Here is a 17707-nt window from a genome sequence, read left to right on the forward strand (position 1 = left end):
ATTATTCTTGTAATTATAGTCTCACTTTGTTATCCCTGCCTGCTGGTGATGTGGCTACCTAGGGCGATAATAATCGAAAAACGAAGGGGTCAGGTGAATTTCGAGTCACCACTGCTCTGGAGTAATCAGTACAAATTAGATTCTCCACTGAATATCTCGACTCTAGGGACTTGGCACTCAGATTCATGAGCTTCTTTGTTCATGCTCATTGACGACAGGGGACAACACTTATGGGGAAAAAAGAACCAGAGAACGAGAATCAGAAGGTACATCCTATGTTGGACTTCCCTGGTGGTTCAGTGCTTAAGACTCTGCACTTCCAGGGCAGGGGGTGCGGGTTCAATCCCTGGTTGCGGAACTAAGCCCCCACATGCTGTGGGGCACAGCCAAAAAGAAAAAGAAGATATGTCCTACGCCATGCATTCAGTTCTCCATTCAGGGCACGTTTCAGGCATGAGGGTGAGGCGTTCCCTGGTGAAGTGTGTATGTGGAGGCAGAGTGCTGAGCTGGGCTGGGTATCACGAGCATCTGTTTATGAGGCTCTCCTTTCTGGAGCCGGGGAGAGTTACCATGGAAACCACGGCCTCTGGGGTAAATACAGTTACCATGAGAAAAATTTATCTTAGACGTCCTGGGTCCAAAAGACATGTCAATAAATCATCCAATTTGTCTATTCTGTTTCCCTGCAGGTCTACACCTAAATAATATCAGGGAGACTTAACACATGCTTTTAAGATTCTTCTGAATAAGAGGGTCTCAGTGTCTGTTTAGGATTGCACCCTTGTACTGCAGTTTTATGAATGCCCTAATCTGACCCTGTTCTGTTGAAGTCCCTATGGTCTGTTTTCAGGAGGGGCCCATCTCCACATCCATGTGGCAAAGAAGGGTGTGGAATCGCTGGTTAGAGATCCTGATGGTTCTGGCAGCTCTGCTTTCAAGGCATAACCCCCGCCGCCCTGCCCCCCATCAATAACGCCAAATCGTATCCAGGAGCAAACCGGGGCAGGAGAGAGGTGTGGGGGGATCCTGGAGGGGACGATGAATGTGGACATCGAGCCCCACCCCAAGGAGACTGGTACAGAGTAAGAGGAGAGCTGAGTTGAGGCTGGCCACGAGGCAGGCTGGCCTGGGCGCCCTGGGGGGCAATGGCACCAATTTTGGCCTCCGCAGAGTCCCAGCTCATGAGCCAATGGGTGCGATTGGGGGAGTGAAGGACGAAGGGCATGAAAGATCAATGCCTCCCTAGGGAAACTGAGGCCAGTGGTTCTGATGAATCTTCCTGGGAGTTTGTCATGGCCAGAGAGTGGTTTCATGTCAAGAGGGGAAGACGCCCACAGTAGTTCTGTGGGTCTCCCTGAAATCCTCTCTTCCTCTGCTTCTCTCCCGTCCCCTCCGCTTCCCTCCCTTCCTTTTCTTATCCTCTTTCTCTTCCCCATCCTCATGGACAAAGCTTGGCCCACCATCTTGGGTTATGCCAACGAAGAAGAAATCTATGGTGACCTCGTCCTCTAATTTGAGAAAATATCATGAACTGGGCAAGTGAGAAGAAAAGGGGTAGGGAAAGAAAGACAGAAGAAAAAATTTGTGCAGAGAGGATTTTCTCTTAGCTATTCCAGGAATAAGATGCTCCGTTTTTATACCTCCAGCTTCATCTCCTCATGGCCAATCCCTGGGAATCTTCGCTATCAAGCTCTCAAGTCCTGCAGAGCTGCCAAGCAAAGCTGAAGCCTGATGTCCCAGCCCTCTGCCCTGTCCCAGGTCCTGTCACCAACTCTGCAGAGGAACCGTGCACAGCCAAGCTCACCTGTCATGGTGTCTTTCCTGGAAGTGTGTTCTCCTTTAGTTCCGTGGTAAGTGGCGTTGCTGCCAGTGGACTCATAGTCTGTTTTTCTTTCTTTGAGGCTGATCATTTCCCGAGGTGAAGCTGGGGCACTTGCTACATAAAGAAATCGGAAGGATGACTTTCTGTGTCTCATTCGACAGCACGTATAGCTTTTCACACAAACAGGTAAAGTCATAAATGCATCTGGCTCAACACAGGTCAGTACGTGTACGTGGACCTGTTGATTTTTATTTTTGTTCTTTTGGTTCTTGTCTTTCCCCCTTCCCTTACGCCACGTCACTTGGTGCTTTAGAGTTAAGGGGACACACGACTCGGAGGCAGGGAATTAAGGACTATATCCTGGGAGCATCGTCCCTACAGAGACATCCTCGTGGGGATGTGACCTGCTCAAGGACAGTTTCAAGAATGAGATCCGTCTTGGTTGCTTTTTCTTTCTTTTTTCTTTTTCTTTTTTTCCCCTCCCTCTTCTTCCTTCCTTCCTTTGAAAAAATTAGATGTGTTTCAGAGGAGCGATTACTGATACTGAAGAATCCCTGATTAAATCAGATGCGCTTTTACTTAAACACGTTTCACGCAGAAACGGCCCTAAAGGAAGGCAGAGGATGATGTGGGGGAACAGTAGAGCCCCACCCATCGAGGTCTTCTCCATCAGCCTGGGGGCTGGGCTGGGGGGTGTGGCATGAGAGCACCTGTCTCCTGATGGGGGTCCTTGCTCCATCTCAAACGCCCCTAACAATCTCCCCCACACACCTTGCGCCCCGGTCCCTCGCTGCCTGTCGGACCTGGGGACTGAGCCCTGTCAACCGTTTGTGTCTTCATGTCTTCAGTGATGGGCTGTGATTAGAGGATTCCCTTAGGAATTCCACGATTCTTTAACAAACTGGGCCCAGAACAGAGGAAAACCTGAACTTGGACTTAAGGAAGCAAACAAAAAGAGGTTTAGTTTTCTTTAAAGATCGGATGGATTGCGAGCAACTAAGCCGCCCTGCCAGTGCAGAGATGTGCTGGGAGAAGTGGAGGTTAAGTGTGTGTGCCAGCGCTAAGGCAGCTACCGTGCGCCCATCCTATGGGCTGACCTCACATTGGTCTCCACGCTCCTCAATGAGGCCACTCGCATCCCAAGCTTAGTCAGTTGCATCTCACCCATTCTGAGTACAGCCGTGCTACTCTTCGGTCCCAGAGCCTTCCCCAGCTTCCATGCCCGAGGGCAGTGCTTCATAAGCTTGTTTAACCTTAAGACTCACCTGAGAACCTGGGGATCACAAAACCCGACCCTGGACCTTGTGAATCTGAATTTTCAGTTGGGCCTAGGAATCCAAATTTAGCAAGCATGCCTGGTGAGTCTCTGGGGAACTCTGAGTTTTAGGATAAAGCTCATTTTCCTTCACTAGTGTCCAAGCCCCTCCCCAGTCAAGCCTCAGTTTACCTTTCAGCTGTTTGTTCACACCCTCTACAGGGTCCCCCAGCTCCAGCCCACTGGGCCTGCTTGTTGCCTATCTGAGTCACTTGATTCATTTCACCAAACTTAGTATCTTCTATGTGCAAAGCCCCGTGCTAGACACGGGGGACAAAAACACGAGTCACAGCACACTTTCTGAAGTTGAGGAGCTCTTCATCGGGTGAGGAAGTGAAACCAGAAGATGGCTCAGAGGATGTCTTAGCCAAGCACTGGGAAGGTAACAATGGGGGCCTTTGCCCATCCTTTCCTGAAAGGCCCCCTACCCACCTCTCAGACCTGTCAAATAAAATCAAGGCTCACTGCTGAGATCTTGAAACGCTCAGAGATTTCCAATCCTAGCTGCCCATCAGAATTAGTTACCTAGAATACTTAAAAATACATTGATGCTTGAACATGCCCCCCAGCCAGTTGCACCAGAGTCTCTGGGTGTAAATCCAATGGGAAGGCAGGGAAGAAACCTGCAATTGTTCCACGTAACTCAACTGGGCTCTGGGTCCAGTTCCTGCGTGTTCTCAGAACACGGGTTGCTGCCTCTCACTCACCCCCTCCACCTCTGCCCCATCTCCTCTCTTCTCTCTCCATCTTCCTCTCTGGGGAGAGTCCTCTCCTGCCCTTGCTCCTAGATCTTCTGCATAAAGACTGGCCTTTTATGAGTCACTGCCAGGCAATCGTGAAGGGACAATATTTTGGAGCCTCTTGACCAAAGCTTTTAAAATGAGAATCCGATATTGCACAGATGGTGGGGTTTACTAAACTATGTCAAGTGTGTAATTATCTCCTGAGACCTCACACACAGTGGTCCGAGTCTCTGGTAAACCAGGAGGATACTCCTGGAAAAATCACATCACGCCAACAAGCGTTTATTAGGTGTCTTCGAAGTGCCTTGCCTGGGTACCACCAGGCAGTGCTCCACCTGCATCCCTGGGATGCTGACATCCTGTAAAGCACTGCTTCTCTTTCTGGGCGCCTTCCAATCTATTATATTATTCCATCTTCCTGACACTGATTGGTTCTTCATAATTAGAGCTCTTAAAGACACTGTCCTTTAGCTTCCAAGACTCACTGCTCTTTATCTTTTTAAGAACTATGAAAATAACATGTGTAAAAGGCCACCTCCATGCCTCTGAGGCAGGTGGAAGTTCCTCCAGTTACACGGGGCTTCCTAATTCTCGTTCAGCGTGGGGCTAAACATCAGAAGTGATAACACCGCACTAAAAATATAAGTTTTCACGGGGCTGGGAGAGGGTAATCTATTTCAGTCAAATATTCCCCATTCATCTCTGATTCTCCCCATCGTTATGACAGTAAAGTATGGTGTAAAGTTTCATGACAAACATCCTCAAGGGCAGAGGGGCCACCCTGCTGGGGAGTGCTCTGTACCATGCCCTTGAGACTCAGTTCCAGAAAATATAGTTTCCTCAGCAGGAGGAGGGCAGCGAAGAGCAAGGAGAAACTTTTCTTAAACAAAAGCCTCTATCTGTGCGTGTGTGTGTGTTCGCCCATATAAAATTATTTATTACACATTGAATAAAACAACAATAAAATCTAATAAGAATGAGATGGGGGAGGGGCAATATAGCAGTAGGGGATTAGGAAGTATAAACTATTATGTATAAAACAAGCTACAAGGATATACTGTGCAGCACAGGGAACACAGCTGATATTGTACAGTAACTATAAATGGAGTATAACCTTTAAAAGTTGTGAATCACTGTATTATACACCTGTAACTTACATAATATTGTACATCAACTATACTTTGATAAAAAAATTAAAAAGAAAGAATGAAATAAAATTAGAAAAAATTAAATTGAATGGTTTAAAAGTTACAGTTGATTGTAATATGAATATATGAAATGATTTATCTGCTGGCTTACAGGTAATAATGAAAAGCAGATCAGGTACGGAACAGTAGCGAAAGCCTCAATGACAGTTTTCAAACGTAGGTCATTCTCAAGGAGGAAGGAGCACACCCTCTCTCCCCTACTCTGTTATCCCAAATCTAATCAATCAAATGCAACCTAAACTATCTTAAGTGGGTAAAACGTCCATGGAAAACCCTGAACTGCAAACACTTGGTGGTTTTATACATTCCTATTCCTCCCTGAATGCAGGCCCAGGATGTGCATTTCATGCCTGTGACACCTGTTAGAGGTTTTTAGAAACCTGTTAGAAAGATGTTTGTTCTAAGTCTGTGTACGTATGATACAAAGTCACCACCACTGTAAAAAGAAAACAGATTCATTTGATATTTCTAGTAAGTGTCCCAGTCCGGATGGCCCTCCTGCCTGTGGGGTCAGCTAAGGGGTCGGGGCGGGGGGCCTTGGATCCAAGAGAAGCAGCCACTGGCTCGGGGCCCCTCTTACCTGAGCGGTTGTTGGGAGACACGCGCACAGGGGAGATGGAGGGTGTGCGAGAGGAGGAGTAGGGTCTTTGCCGATCCCTCTCGATGGTTGAAGATGAGGCTACGAAGTGATACTGTGACCATCCATCCTGCAATAGACAGCAGCTCCTATTAACTGGGGAAGGCAGAGAGATGCCTCACTTCCTCACACTTGGACATGCCAAGCATTGGAATTTGCAAAGCATTTCTCCAGTCTGTCAGGAGAGGTCTCAGATCTCTGTGCCTCCATCGTCCAGGTTAAAAGAGAGGAGCGATAACTGAGACCCACCCCCTGCCCCCTCCAGACAGCCTGACTCAGGGAGGGCCTGCCCTCGGTGCTTGCTTTCCGCCCCAGATGTGAGATAAATGGTCTCTTTGCAAACATGCTTTGGCCTGAAATTGTATTTAAATGAAAACATGCTGCTCAGAATGAGCCTGAAACTGTCTATTTTTTGCCTGCCTGGCTCCAGCTCTGTCCGGTCCTCTTTTCAACAACCTCCAAGTTTTCCAAAGTGTTTACTCTTCTTTTCTCGGGACCAATCTGTTAGTGATCAGAATGCCGAGAAGCATCGTCCCTTCCCTTCGTCCCTTACCATTCGTCTCCCTTACATGGTTTCAAGGTCCTTCTCTGCCTCAAATGCCCCGTCCCCACCAGCTCAAGGCCTTCAGCATGACTGCTGCCAAGTATTCACACTCAGGTTGCTACGTTCTCTGATTTGCCCCAGGAATTCTATTTTTCAATGTACAGCATATTCAAAATGCCTCCTACCAATCAATCCGCCATTTGCCTTCTAATATCTGGTTAATACAGGAAAAGCATGTATACCATTTTTCATCATGAAAAATATATAAATACATTATGGATCATTTTTTGAATTTAGAAATCATAAAGAAGAAAATAAAAATAGCCAACAATTCCTCTCTCCTCCTCCCCAGAGAACTTCTGTTGAGATGTCACAGTATTTCCTTTCAGTCTTTTTTCTTCTTTAATTCAAGGTTAGTTTTCTCAAAGCAAGATGTCAAAGAGTACTGACATTATCAAGGAAAAGCAGACACCTGCTGCACTCCCAGTTCCTGCTTCACAGAGGCAACCACTTTTAACTCTTTTGTTTTTTTTCTTTTTTGACCTTTTCGAGGGACTCAATTCTCTATAAAGAATCATTGCAAACATAAATGGACGAAAGTTAACAAAGAACAGAATTTAAACTCATTTCAATATTTGTGTCTTTCTTTATGTAATTCTCATTATTCCTGGTCTATTTGACCTGTACGATAAAGCCAAAATTAGAAGTATGCTATTATAAAAGCTACTACCTAGTGCTTATTGAGTATTTACTCCATGGCAAGATTTTCTCAACAATCCATGGGCTGGATACTATTATTAGCTCCATTTTACAGAGGAAGAATCTGAGCCTTAGAAAGCTAACGGGCCGCCCAAAGTCAAACAGTAAACAAGTGAAGACTCATGTTAACTACTAAAATGTGGCATATTGAAAAGATGAAAACTCTAATTTGAAAAGATACATGCACCCCAACATTCATAGCAGCACTATTTACAATAGCCAGGACATGGAAGCAACCTAAATGCCCATCAACAGATGAATAGATAAAGAAGATGTGCTATATATATATGTATATATACACACACACACACACACATATACATACAATGGAATAATAATCAGCTATAAAAAAGAATGAAATAGTGCCATTTGCAGCAACATGGATGGACCTAGAGATGATTCTCATACTAAGTAAAGTAAGTCAGACAGAGAAAGACAAATATCATATGATATCACTTATATGTGGAATCTAAAAAAATGATACAAGTGAACTTATTTACGAAACAGAAACAGACTCACAGATATAGAAAACAAACTTAACGGTTACCAAAGGGGAAGGGGGGAGGGATAAATTAGGAGTTTGGGATTAACAGATACACACTACTGTTTATAAAACAGATAAACAACAAGGACCTACTGTAGAGCACAGGGAACTATATTCAATATCTTATAATAACCTATAAGTGAAAATAATCTGAAAAAGAATATATATATATATATATATATATAACTGAATCACTTTGCTGTACACCTGAGACATTGTAAATCAACTACACTTCAATAAAAACATGTGGCATATTGATAAGTCCTTGGAAGCAAGCTGAGGGGATTGAGGAATGCAGGTGAGGAGATGCTATTTGAGGGCGTGTGGTCGGGCAAGCGCTCTGGGAACAGTTAACGTTGCGACAGAGACCTGGCAGATGACGAGAAGCCAGACACTGAAGACACAGGTTGGGGTTTCCAAGCCAAGGGAAGAGCAGAAGTGAAGAGCCTGGGGTGGGAAAGTGCTTGGCTGATGTGAGCACAGCAGAAAGTTTCTGTGACTGAAGGGGAGTGAGCAAGGGGGGGCCAGGAAGACAAGAAGCCTTCTGAGCGTCTAGGACAGTCTGCGGAGAGTAGAACAGAAATGGGGAGACTAGTTAATGAGCTAGTCCACTAGAGGGAGGGAGAGATGACCCTGGCTTGGGCGTGGGCTGGTGGTGAGCAAGGCGCAGATTTTGCATCTAAGTTGGATTTGCTGATGACTCAGCTACTGGCTGTGGGAGAGAGGAATCAAGCCTGACCCCGATGTTGCTGGTCTGAACAACGGGGGGCTGGAGATGTCACTTACTGAGACAGGGGACCACTGGAAGAGGAGTGGCTTTAGGAAGTGAGATCAGTGCTGCCATCTGGGATGTGCTGGGTTAGAAATGCCTGCTGGACATGAAAGAAAAGAGAGAGAATAAAGCAGAACCTGAAACCTGGAATTTCAGGAGTGACGTCAGACTTAGAGGTAAACTTTTGCAGTTCAGCATACAGATATCATTTGAAGATAAGAGAATGGATGGAAGCCTTGCATGTGGATGCAAATAGAGGGAAGCAGAGGACACAGGGCTGGGACGTTCCAATACTCAGAGGGCACAGAGAGCAAGGAGAAAATTCCCAGGATGCTGAGAACGAGCAGAGTGAGCTGGGAGCAGAACCAGAAGGGTGTGATGTCAGGCAAGACCAGGAAAGAAGATGCAGAGAGGAGAAGGAGACCAGCTGAATAACAAGGAGGACCAAGCACAGTCCTTTGGCCCTGGGAAGATGGAAGTCAGCATGACTGGAACAAAAGTACTTTCTTTGGTCTGGTTGGTAAATCTCTAACTCAGGTAGGCTCAAAAGAGAGTGAGAACTGATGGAAAAATGGTGAGTTTAGACAGCCTTTGGCAAAAGCTGATTATTAAGGGGAGCCCAGAAATGGGGCTTCAAGAGCTAGAGCGACTAAGAGAAGTTTTAATATATCACCTGGAAGAGATTGCGGCATTTCGCATCCTGATGGGAATGACTCGACATAGAGGAAGAAAAACTGGGGATGCAGGAGAGAGAGGGAAACATTTCTTAAGAAAGGAGGGGTTGATGGGATTCAGTGAGCTGTGGGGTCATGGGCCATGGAATCAGGAGAGAAGACAGACAGGCTTCACAGCCACAGACGCAGCAGGGAGATGGGCTGATCTGGTGATGGGACGATGAGGATGTCCTGTTCTGTTTTCTGACATTTTCTGGAGGGGATGTGGGGATGAGAAGTGAGGTCATGCATCCGCTGAGAGTGAGAAGGAGTTGGAGTTTAGAGGATGGAAGAGGCGAGGGGAAGGGAGGGAAGAGGAAAGAAGAGAGCAAGAAGAGAAGCGTGAGACAGTTCTTGAGGTAGGAGGGGTGCAGGCTGACCGTGGCCATGTAGCCTGGTGGCCAGGAGCTGAGAGGTGACTTGAGGCTCATGGCAATGAATTCAAAAGGAGAAGACTCATCCCCATGGTGGCTTGTTTTCCTCCAGCCACATTCAGCTGCCCTGGGGCAGGTGTGAGTAGATGGAATCGGTTGGGGGTGGTCAGAAAAGTGATTTGGAAGGAGACAGGGACAAGGGGATGCAAAGGGCATGTCATGGAAGCCCACATAATCTAAGCTGGGTGGAGAGGAAAGTGAAGATTGAGGGAGGAGATGGGGAATGAACACTAGGCAGTGGACTGAGGATCTGAAGAGGGTCAGAGACTATTGTAATGGGGCCTTTTCATAGATGCTAGGGGTTTCCTTGAGGGAGGAGAGGAGAACTTCCCAGAAAGAGCAAAGAGGAGCAAGGGAGATACCAAGTCCACCTCCAAGCCTAGTGATGTCGGGCAGAGGGGATGGGACATGACAAGCCACCACGTGAGAGGGTTGCCGGGGGCTGGGGGGTATCCTTGGGGACAGCTGGTGTCACAGCAAGAAGACTGAAAAAAGAAGGGGTGGGTATTGGATACAGGGGGTCTTACTGACAGTAGCCTGTGGGTTCAAGGGGGAAAGGAGGAGAGGTGGGTAGGAGAAAGGGAGAAAGGGGGGAATACTGGAGCAGATTACTGGTTATTTAGAGCCTTCGAGTGAGAAGAGTCCAGAAATGATGGCTTACCCAGGAGTCCTGGGCAGTTGGCGGTGACCGAGGCAAGGAGGGCCTAAGGGCAAATAGCTGAAACCTCTTCCAGGAAGGGTGGGAGCCATGGTAACAGGCAGGTGTCAGGGCAGGAGGAGAAAATGTACTGTCTCTGCAGGAATTCTGGGCATCTCCCTTAAACCCTCCGGAGGATGGCAGCACGCACAGGGCGGAAGCAGTCTTACAGAAGCCTGTAAAGTACTTCAGAAGTGAATGGACCCATTACCATTACTCACATATGGGAACAATTAAAAAATTTGTTTTAAGAAGATGTTTCTTTCTTGTGAAGGGAATGCTTTGTTGACAGCAAAAATCCTTAAACATGACCAAACAGAGGCAGATAATTTTATGTTTGTCTCACTTGCAATTTAGAAGATATCCTTCGCATGGGGGGCAGGGTTCCAAGGAGTGGCTCAGGAAATTGTTTTCATCAAACCCTTGGCTTCTTTGGTCATGAATAAGTCATGATACTCCATATGTTATGAAAGGTGGGCAAGGTATTTCATAATAAGAATATGGGCTAATATCTGATATGTCCTAAGACCAAAGGAGACACCAGACATAAAGGTGGTATAACTCTAGGTCTGGTTTTACTTGGCAAGTAGCACTGTACTCAGCATCTCCCTCTTACGCAGGTGAGTGGAGATGTTTTGCTCAACGGTTCACAATTGATGATGTGACACTTCATCTGGAAGTGTCAGCAAAATGGATGTAATAATAAAACTTCTTATGAAGGAAGAAACTCATAAGAAAGCACCAGAAAAAGATTTCAAGTCCTTTATAAGACCCATTTCTGAGAATACAATCACATGACAGAGGCGAGTCTTGCAGGTGACTTGTCTGTGGGTGATGGGATCAGCGGACACCTGAGGATGACAGGGAGTGTGTCAGAGGCACCGAGAATGTTGCCCCAGCCAGACACCTCTGCTTATGGCCGGTAATCGTATGCATGTGGGCACAGAAACTTTGAATGGAGGTGGGAAGGGGGAGCCTGGGGAACAGGGCAGAGTGGAAACCCAGTTAAGGCTCTGGATTAGAGCAGTTTCCTGAGCCACAGCTTGGGAGCCCCTGGAGGAGCAAGGAAGGTGACCTGGTTCCCACTCCATATCCATCTTCCCCCTCATTCCCTGATGCAGAGTGAAAGGTGTGATGACTAAACAAAGACTTCCAACATCACTACCGTCACCAATGCCCAGAAGGGACCTCAGGTTTAGTTCTGATGGCACATCCTCCCACACATCATGGAAAAGTGTAACCTTGGATGCTAGAGACCAGGGTACAGGTAAATCTACACTCGTTTTAGTGATGCTGAATAACTACCTGGAGGGTAGATCTCATGACCCTTGACATCTTTTACTGCATGAAATTTTTAGTCATTCTACTGAAAAAAAAAAATGTTTTGCTTTCGAAAGAAGTAGGACATGAAGATATATTTTCTTTGGGAAAGTTATTGCTGAGCTAACATTTCTTTTAACCAACCAGCCATGGACATACTTGTTATCTAGCCAGCCTGCAATAAAACCTTATTCATTTACTTCCCACTGTCATGCAGAAAGACTTGAAAGTGGTTTACAGAAACACACACAACTTGGGCACATAGCTTTAAAATCATTATTTGCCTCTTTTTTAATAAATTTATTTATTCTTGGTTGCGTTGGGTCTTCATTGCTGTGCGCAGGCTTTCTCTAGTTGCAGCGAGCTGGGGCTACTCTTTGTTGCGGTGTGCAGGCTTCTCATTGCGGTGGCTTCTCTTGTTGTGGAGCACGGGCTCTAGGCACGCGGGCTTCAGTAGCTGTGGCACACGGGCTCAGTAGTTGTGGCTCGTGGGCTCTAGAGCGCAGGCTCAGTAGTTGTGGCACAGGGGCTTAGTGGCTTCGCGGCATGTGGGATCTTCCTGGACCAGGGCTCAAACCTGTGTCCCCTTCATTGGCAGGCAGATTCTTGACCACTGCGCCACCAGAGAAGCCCTATTTGCCTCTTTGATGATGATATTTTCTTTTTAGCCTTTTAAGTCTCTGTAGACCAGAGGTTGTTCCCCAAATTCTATTGGGTGCTTAACCCCAGTTCCCCTTCATACCATCCCTTTGGCTTAGATAAGAAAGTTCAAGGAAGGAAACAGAATGAAGAATAGCCACAGTAACTAGGGCAGGGCCGTTAATCCTTAATATTGATGATAAAGAACTCTTTTAATATCTGCCTTTCACCTCCAGCAAAATGACCGCAAAGTTGTGCCCTTCAGCTCAAGACACAGCCAAGGTGTCAAAAATGTGATATGATATCTGCACCTCAGATTGGTTTTTATTTTTAACATATTAAACTTAAAACCGGAGGTTGTTAAATTGTTCCAAGTATAAGAGATAGAAATCCAAAAGAGAAGAGGATTTCAAAGTCATGGAACTTTAAATTGCCACCAGAAATAATCTGATTTTCTTTATCTTACCCTTTTACTGTCCTTCCACCAGTTTCACCAGTTTCAGAAAGTTCCCGGCGTGTTTCTTTATGAAATTGCTTTATTCCCCAAAGCTATTCTCATCTTCGTCGTTACTCTCAATGGTCCAGAAAGTGCGAGAATCAAGGTAACTTTGTTCACAGCCTCATGACCATTGGGTCCTCACAGTTTGACGACATGGTGGCCACTCTATTTCCTACAGATCTTTCCCTTAAGTGTTCCGAGGTCCCTGAATTTATAACCATCTCCTTTATATATATATTTTTTACCATCCCATAAACATCTCCACGAAGTCTGTGTTACTGGAGAGACTTCCGCCAACAGAGCCCAGATGAAGGGGCTAAGTGGTTTTCAGACCCGTCTACACGAGGCTAGTACAGCACACACCCGCCCCACAGCCTCTTATTCTGGAAATCGTGCAGGACATTCAATTCAGATCAGCACGTGAATATCTTAGGTTTGTGTGCAAAGAAATGAATAGAGCTGTTTGTCAAGGCTCAAACCTGCTTTCACCTTGGGTGTCTCTGTTGAGAGAGGTGGAATTAGATAATTGTTCAAGTCAGCCCTTCTGTCCCACGACCGATTAGGACCACGATGACTGGTCAGCTCTGTCTCGGTTTCTTTTCCATAAAATAAGGGCAAAATGATTCAGTCAGCTCGGAGAGTTTTAAATATAGTCCTGCCGGGGCCTCGGGCTCTGAGATTCTGTTGAAATTGTTCTGAGTAAGGTCTGGGCGTTGGTATTTTCAAAAGCACTCAGGTGATGTTCATGAATAGCGTGGCTGGGAACCACTGGCTTGGAGTTTCCACGCATATTTGGCAGTGACTAATAGGGATACAGAATACATTGTAGAGGGCTCGATCCTAGGAGGCCCTTAGGTCTTCGACTCCATTTCACAGTGTCAGATAAGGCACTGACTTCTACAGGAACAAAAATAGGTCCAACCTCAGAGCAGAGAGGTGCCCCCCGATCCCGCCTGCCGCAATGAGCCCCAGTCACACCCGATTACCCAGCAGTCACCACGTGACTCAATTTCCCAGTCTCCACCTTTGATCAGGCAGCTCTGAGACCTGACACAACACCTTCTCTTTTTCTGTCAAATCTTACTCTCGCGGCTCAGTTTTGTGCTAGGTAAACAGAAGGCAGGCAGCACGTGTTCATTCAATCGCTCTTGCTAAATGAATTATGCCTCCAAGGTTTAGGGGAGCTTTTAGCAATACAGCTATGGTTTTCCTTGCCTGCTATGAACCAAATGCTAGGACCTCACACTTATGTCTGCTGCAAGCCTGTCCGTCTGCCCAGCTGTGAGGCTGGGCTGGGCCTTATTATTTCCTGGTCTCTAGCCTAGTAGCTGCAATACCGAAGTGCCTAATAAATGCTGCTAGATGGATTCAATGATTTAAGATGACCGCATTAATTGTTATAAATGCAATGATAATCAATGCCATAGTCTTTACTGCTAACTCCACAGTTCTTACACTCTTACAGTTCTATAACAAGTGAAGGTTATCAGAGCCTTACAGTTTTTTGTTTTCTTAATTTTAGCTTAGAGCAACCTCATCAGTCTCATCTGCTGCTGTTGGTATATCTGTCCTTTACGACATACTTACTGCTGGGCTGAAGGCAGTGTTGGTTTAGGTAAACTGGTACCTAAAAAAAAAAAAAAAAAAAAAAAAAAAAAGAAAGAAAGAAAAAAGTAGCTTACGGATTGCCTACTCTACGTGAAATGGTAATTTCTCTCTGTTCCCCATGTTTCAATGCGAGGTATATAAAATTGTCTCCTCTTTAACCAATCTTGTAAATAATTCTGGTGCATCATTATACCTGCCACATCTGGGCCTGGCTTGGTTCTGATTCCATTCACAGCTCTCAGAGCACATATATCTTTACCTCTTGCACATGCCCTGCCCCCAATCTCTACTGCTTCTTGCATCCTGCAGCTCAGAAAACACGAGCCGCTGTCCACAGCAAATGCACTCAGTTTTCCCCAAACACAATCCTTAGGAGAGCTGGGGAAAAAGGAGGAGAAGGGAGAGCACATCACATTTCTCATTAGATATGCTCCAATGTCCTTCAGTTTGGGTATAGGAGCCCACACCTGCTGTGAGGTGTGACTTGTGTCCACTGGACTGATGGGCTGGTTTCTGGAGGGGGTCACCTTGTGGGAACATTACTGGGCATGGAACACTGATGACCGGGGTCGCTGCACTGGAGCAGGAACAGGGCGCTGTGCATGCCAACAGGAGGTGTGCAGGGCATGTGGCTGTGATGGAATGAAATGAGCCAGGCGGGAGTGTTCCCAGACCTTCTCCTCCCTGACCGCCAAAGAGCATCCTGTCACTGCCAGCGGAGCAGGGCAGTGGGCCCCGCCCCTAGCGCTGGATTAGAGAAGGGATGGAGAAGGACACTGCCAGCTGGACAAGGAGGGAAAAGAGATTAGGGAGAGAACTTGTTCAATCTGCGTAACAAAGAGTTTAGGGTGAAAGTGGAGAGGAAGAGTGAATACCTCAAGGGCTGTTCCGAGAATCTGCTGATGAGGGAGGCTAGAGAAAAGGGGTTAAATACCAAATCTTCATCAACGTGCTTCAGGAGATGAGATTAACAGGGCATGGGTGGATATATGTATACTTATAACTGATTTACCCTGCTGTACAGCAGAAACTAATGCAACATTTTAAATCAACTATACACCAATAAAAATTGAAAAAAAAACCAAACAGGGCATGGGATTTCACGTTACTTATGTTGTGATCTCTGGCCTCTCGAAGAGGTGCCCTTCAGTGACTAGACAATGGTGGAGTGTAAAGTGACAAAGTTAGTGAATATCTACAGCTGTGATGGATAAGTTAAACCGGGAGGTTCCCATCTGCAGTTCTGTTTTCAAAGTGAGTTTTGGAATCTTTATCTTCTATACTTAGAATTTAGATGTAACAAATCTTTTCTAGTGATAAGTGACATCTCTGACTTGGACAAAAGCTTCAGAAAGTAATTAACGTTGAAAATGGAGAATAGTTTTTCTTTCCACTGAGGATATTAATTGGCTCCCCGAAATAGATACTAAGACACTGTTATGCCAGTACATGTTTTTCCTCTCTTTGAAAACAGCTCTGGAGCTTCCTTAATTTGATAAGATTTATCTGGCATCTAAACAAGGATTTCTCAGGAGGCATACAGAGACTCTTTAGTTCTGAAGTAACAAATACAAGCTTTTTGTGTTAAGCTGTCCTTGAAGTCTCTCGGCCCATAGAGCTTGTCAATTCCAATTTGCTATGATGACTTGAGACATAAAGAAAGTGTGGCGAAAATCCTTGGGGCTTAAAGCAAACCAAGTTCATCCACTCATTCAACCCAGAACACTTAGAACTTGTACTTCAATCACTTCGTCAGGAACCTATTTTTCAAGTGAAAGTTAAAACCTGAGTTGCTGCCATCTGCTGAAAAAGGTAACCAGCTGAGATACTGCTCACTTAAGCAAACGTGATTGCTCAAAATTGTGCCAGTTTTCCAGTCATTTTTTAAGTGGAATAAACCTATTGATGTAATCACATGAAGAGAAAGAAAAGATTCCAAATTAGCGGTAGTTATACAAACATCCTCCTTACTTCAGTAAAAGGTATTATAGAGAAAAACATGGAAATAGAATATTCAGAGTCTGTGTGATTGAAGACCAAGCCAGATTTTGCCTGTCGATGAAACCACAGCTCCTCTTGGCTATAATAAAACAAGCTTCCATCTATTTTTAAGGTAAACTGTTTGTTAAAAGATTCATTAAAACTAATTCCATCAACAATTCCAAAAGCTATTAGAGTTAAATATTTAAACTAAATCTTAAGGGCCACAAGGAAGTATTTGCAGAAGTAAATACCACCTGACATACCCGGTTACTTTCATTAGTTTGTTTCAGCTCTGGTGCTTCTAATGAAATTTAATTAAATTGATTTGGCTACTTAAGGATACATAAGGATAAGAGTCTTCTGCAGTATGTACCATCTTTTAAAAGCAAATACTGAGTAAATCCATTTTAGGAATTCAATTTATTACCATTGAACTAATTCTAAAGAAACAATATTACTGAGAAGATTTGACAAGTTGGAAAGAAATTGATACAATTTGGTCGAAGAAAGTATATCATGGTTAACTACCAGTCCTTAACGGGTGCCAAACGGAATGCAGAAAACCACCTGGCCAATTGAAATAAGACCGGCTCAGGCCTTTTGTTTCCCTGGCATCACTTTGGAGGCCTTCAAACAAAGATCTGATGTGGATAATCTTTAACAATGGCCTTTGTGTTCCAGCTAGTGCTGCAAAGTTACATTTGGTGCGAAACTGTGCAAAGTCCCATCTTCACGTTGACAAATCCAAATGTCTGGCTTCCAGCAGCAACGTCATTCTGACATTTGAAAAGCCAGGTATTTTGCATCTATACTCATCAGCGGCCAACACGTTCAAAGCTCACCCTGGGTCCCAACCTCAATGTCTGCACATTCCGCGCTGCTTCCGAATGCCTTAAACCATGGAAATGGAAGCAGAGTCATGGAATGAGCCCTCTGCTGATCTTAAACTCTGGGGTAGCTACATGGTTGGATGTGTTTAATAAACCTTAGTAAGTACCTGTGCTGGGTACAGGGGCGAGAACAGAGACAGGCATGGCTCCTGAGGGGAAGATAAAGGGGAGATGGACATTTAAAATAGGATTATATCACATTGCATTTCTGAAAGAGCCAGGAAGAAAAAGGCACAGGTTATTATGAGGGATCTTTACTAGCCTTGGAGAGTTGGAGAGAGAGGTTACCTTGGGGAAGAGACAAACTGAGATTGAAATAGCCAGGCTTGGTGGGAGGGGAGGGAAGGCATTCTCGGCTGGGGAATGAACCTTCGCCCATGCAGTGCAAAGGCACTGAGGTTGAGGAAGGTGAGCTTGGAGAGAAGGGTAGGAAAGTGAGAGAAACTGGAAGCCACTGAGAAGTTTTAATCAGGAGACTGACTGGGCCAGGTTTGGATTTATAAAAGTGTATTCTGAATTTTTAAGGGAAAAGAGATTGAAGATGGTGAAGGAGATTCCACGAAACCAAGCAGGCAGCAAT

At 45.3% G+C, this 17707-nt stretch overlaps 1 protein-coding gene across 6 annotated transcripts in view; it reads right to left on the reverse strand.

Moving 5' to 3' along the window:
- Positions 1 to 17707, reverse strand: part of CTNND2 (catenin delta 2) — a 936316-nt gene that overhangs the window by 12118 nt on the left and 906491 nt on the right. For all 6 annotated transcript variants that reach the window (XM_067730382.1, XM_067730378.1, XM_067730381.1 and 3 more), the window contains 2 exons: positions 5669 to 5795; positions 1805 to 1936 (listed from right to left, as the gene is read on the reverse strand). In XM_067730382.1, the coding sequence (XP_067586483.1) occupies positions 1805 to 1936; positions 5669 to 5795 (259 nt within the window). The remainder of the gene's footprint in view (positions 1 to 1804; positions 1937 to 5668; positions 5796 to 17707) is intronic.

The sequence above is a fragment of the Pseudorca crassidens genome, chromosome 3, assembly GCF_039906515.1.
Source record: "Pseudorca crassidens isolate mPseCra1 chromosome 3, mPseCra1.hap1, whole genome shotgun sequence".
NCBI lineage: Eukaryota > Metazoa > Chordata > Mammalia > Artiodactyla > Delphinidae > Pseudorca > Pseudorca crassidens.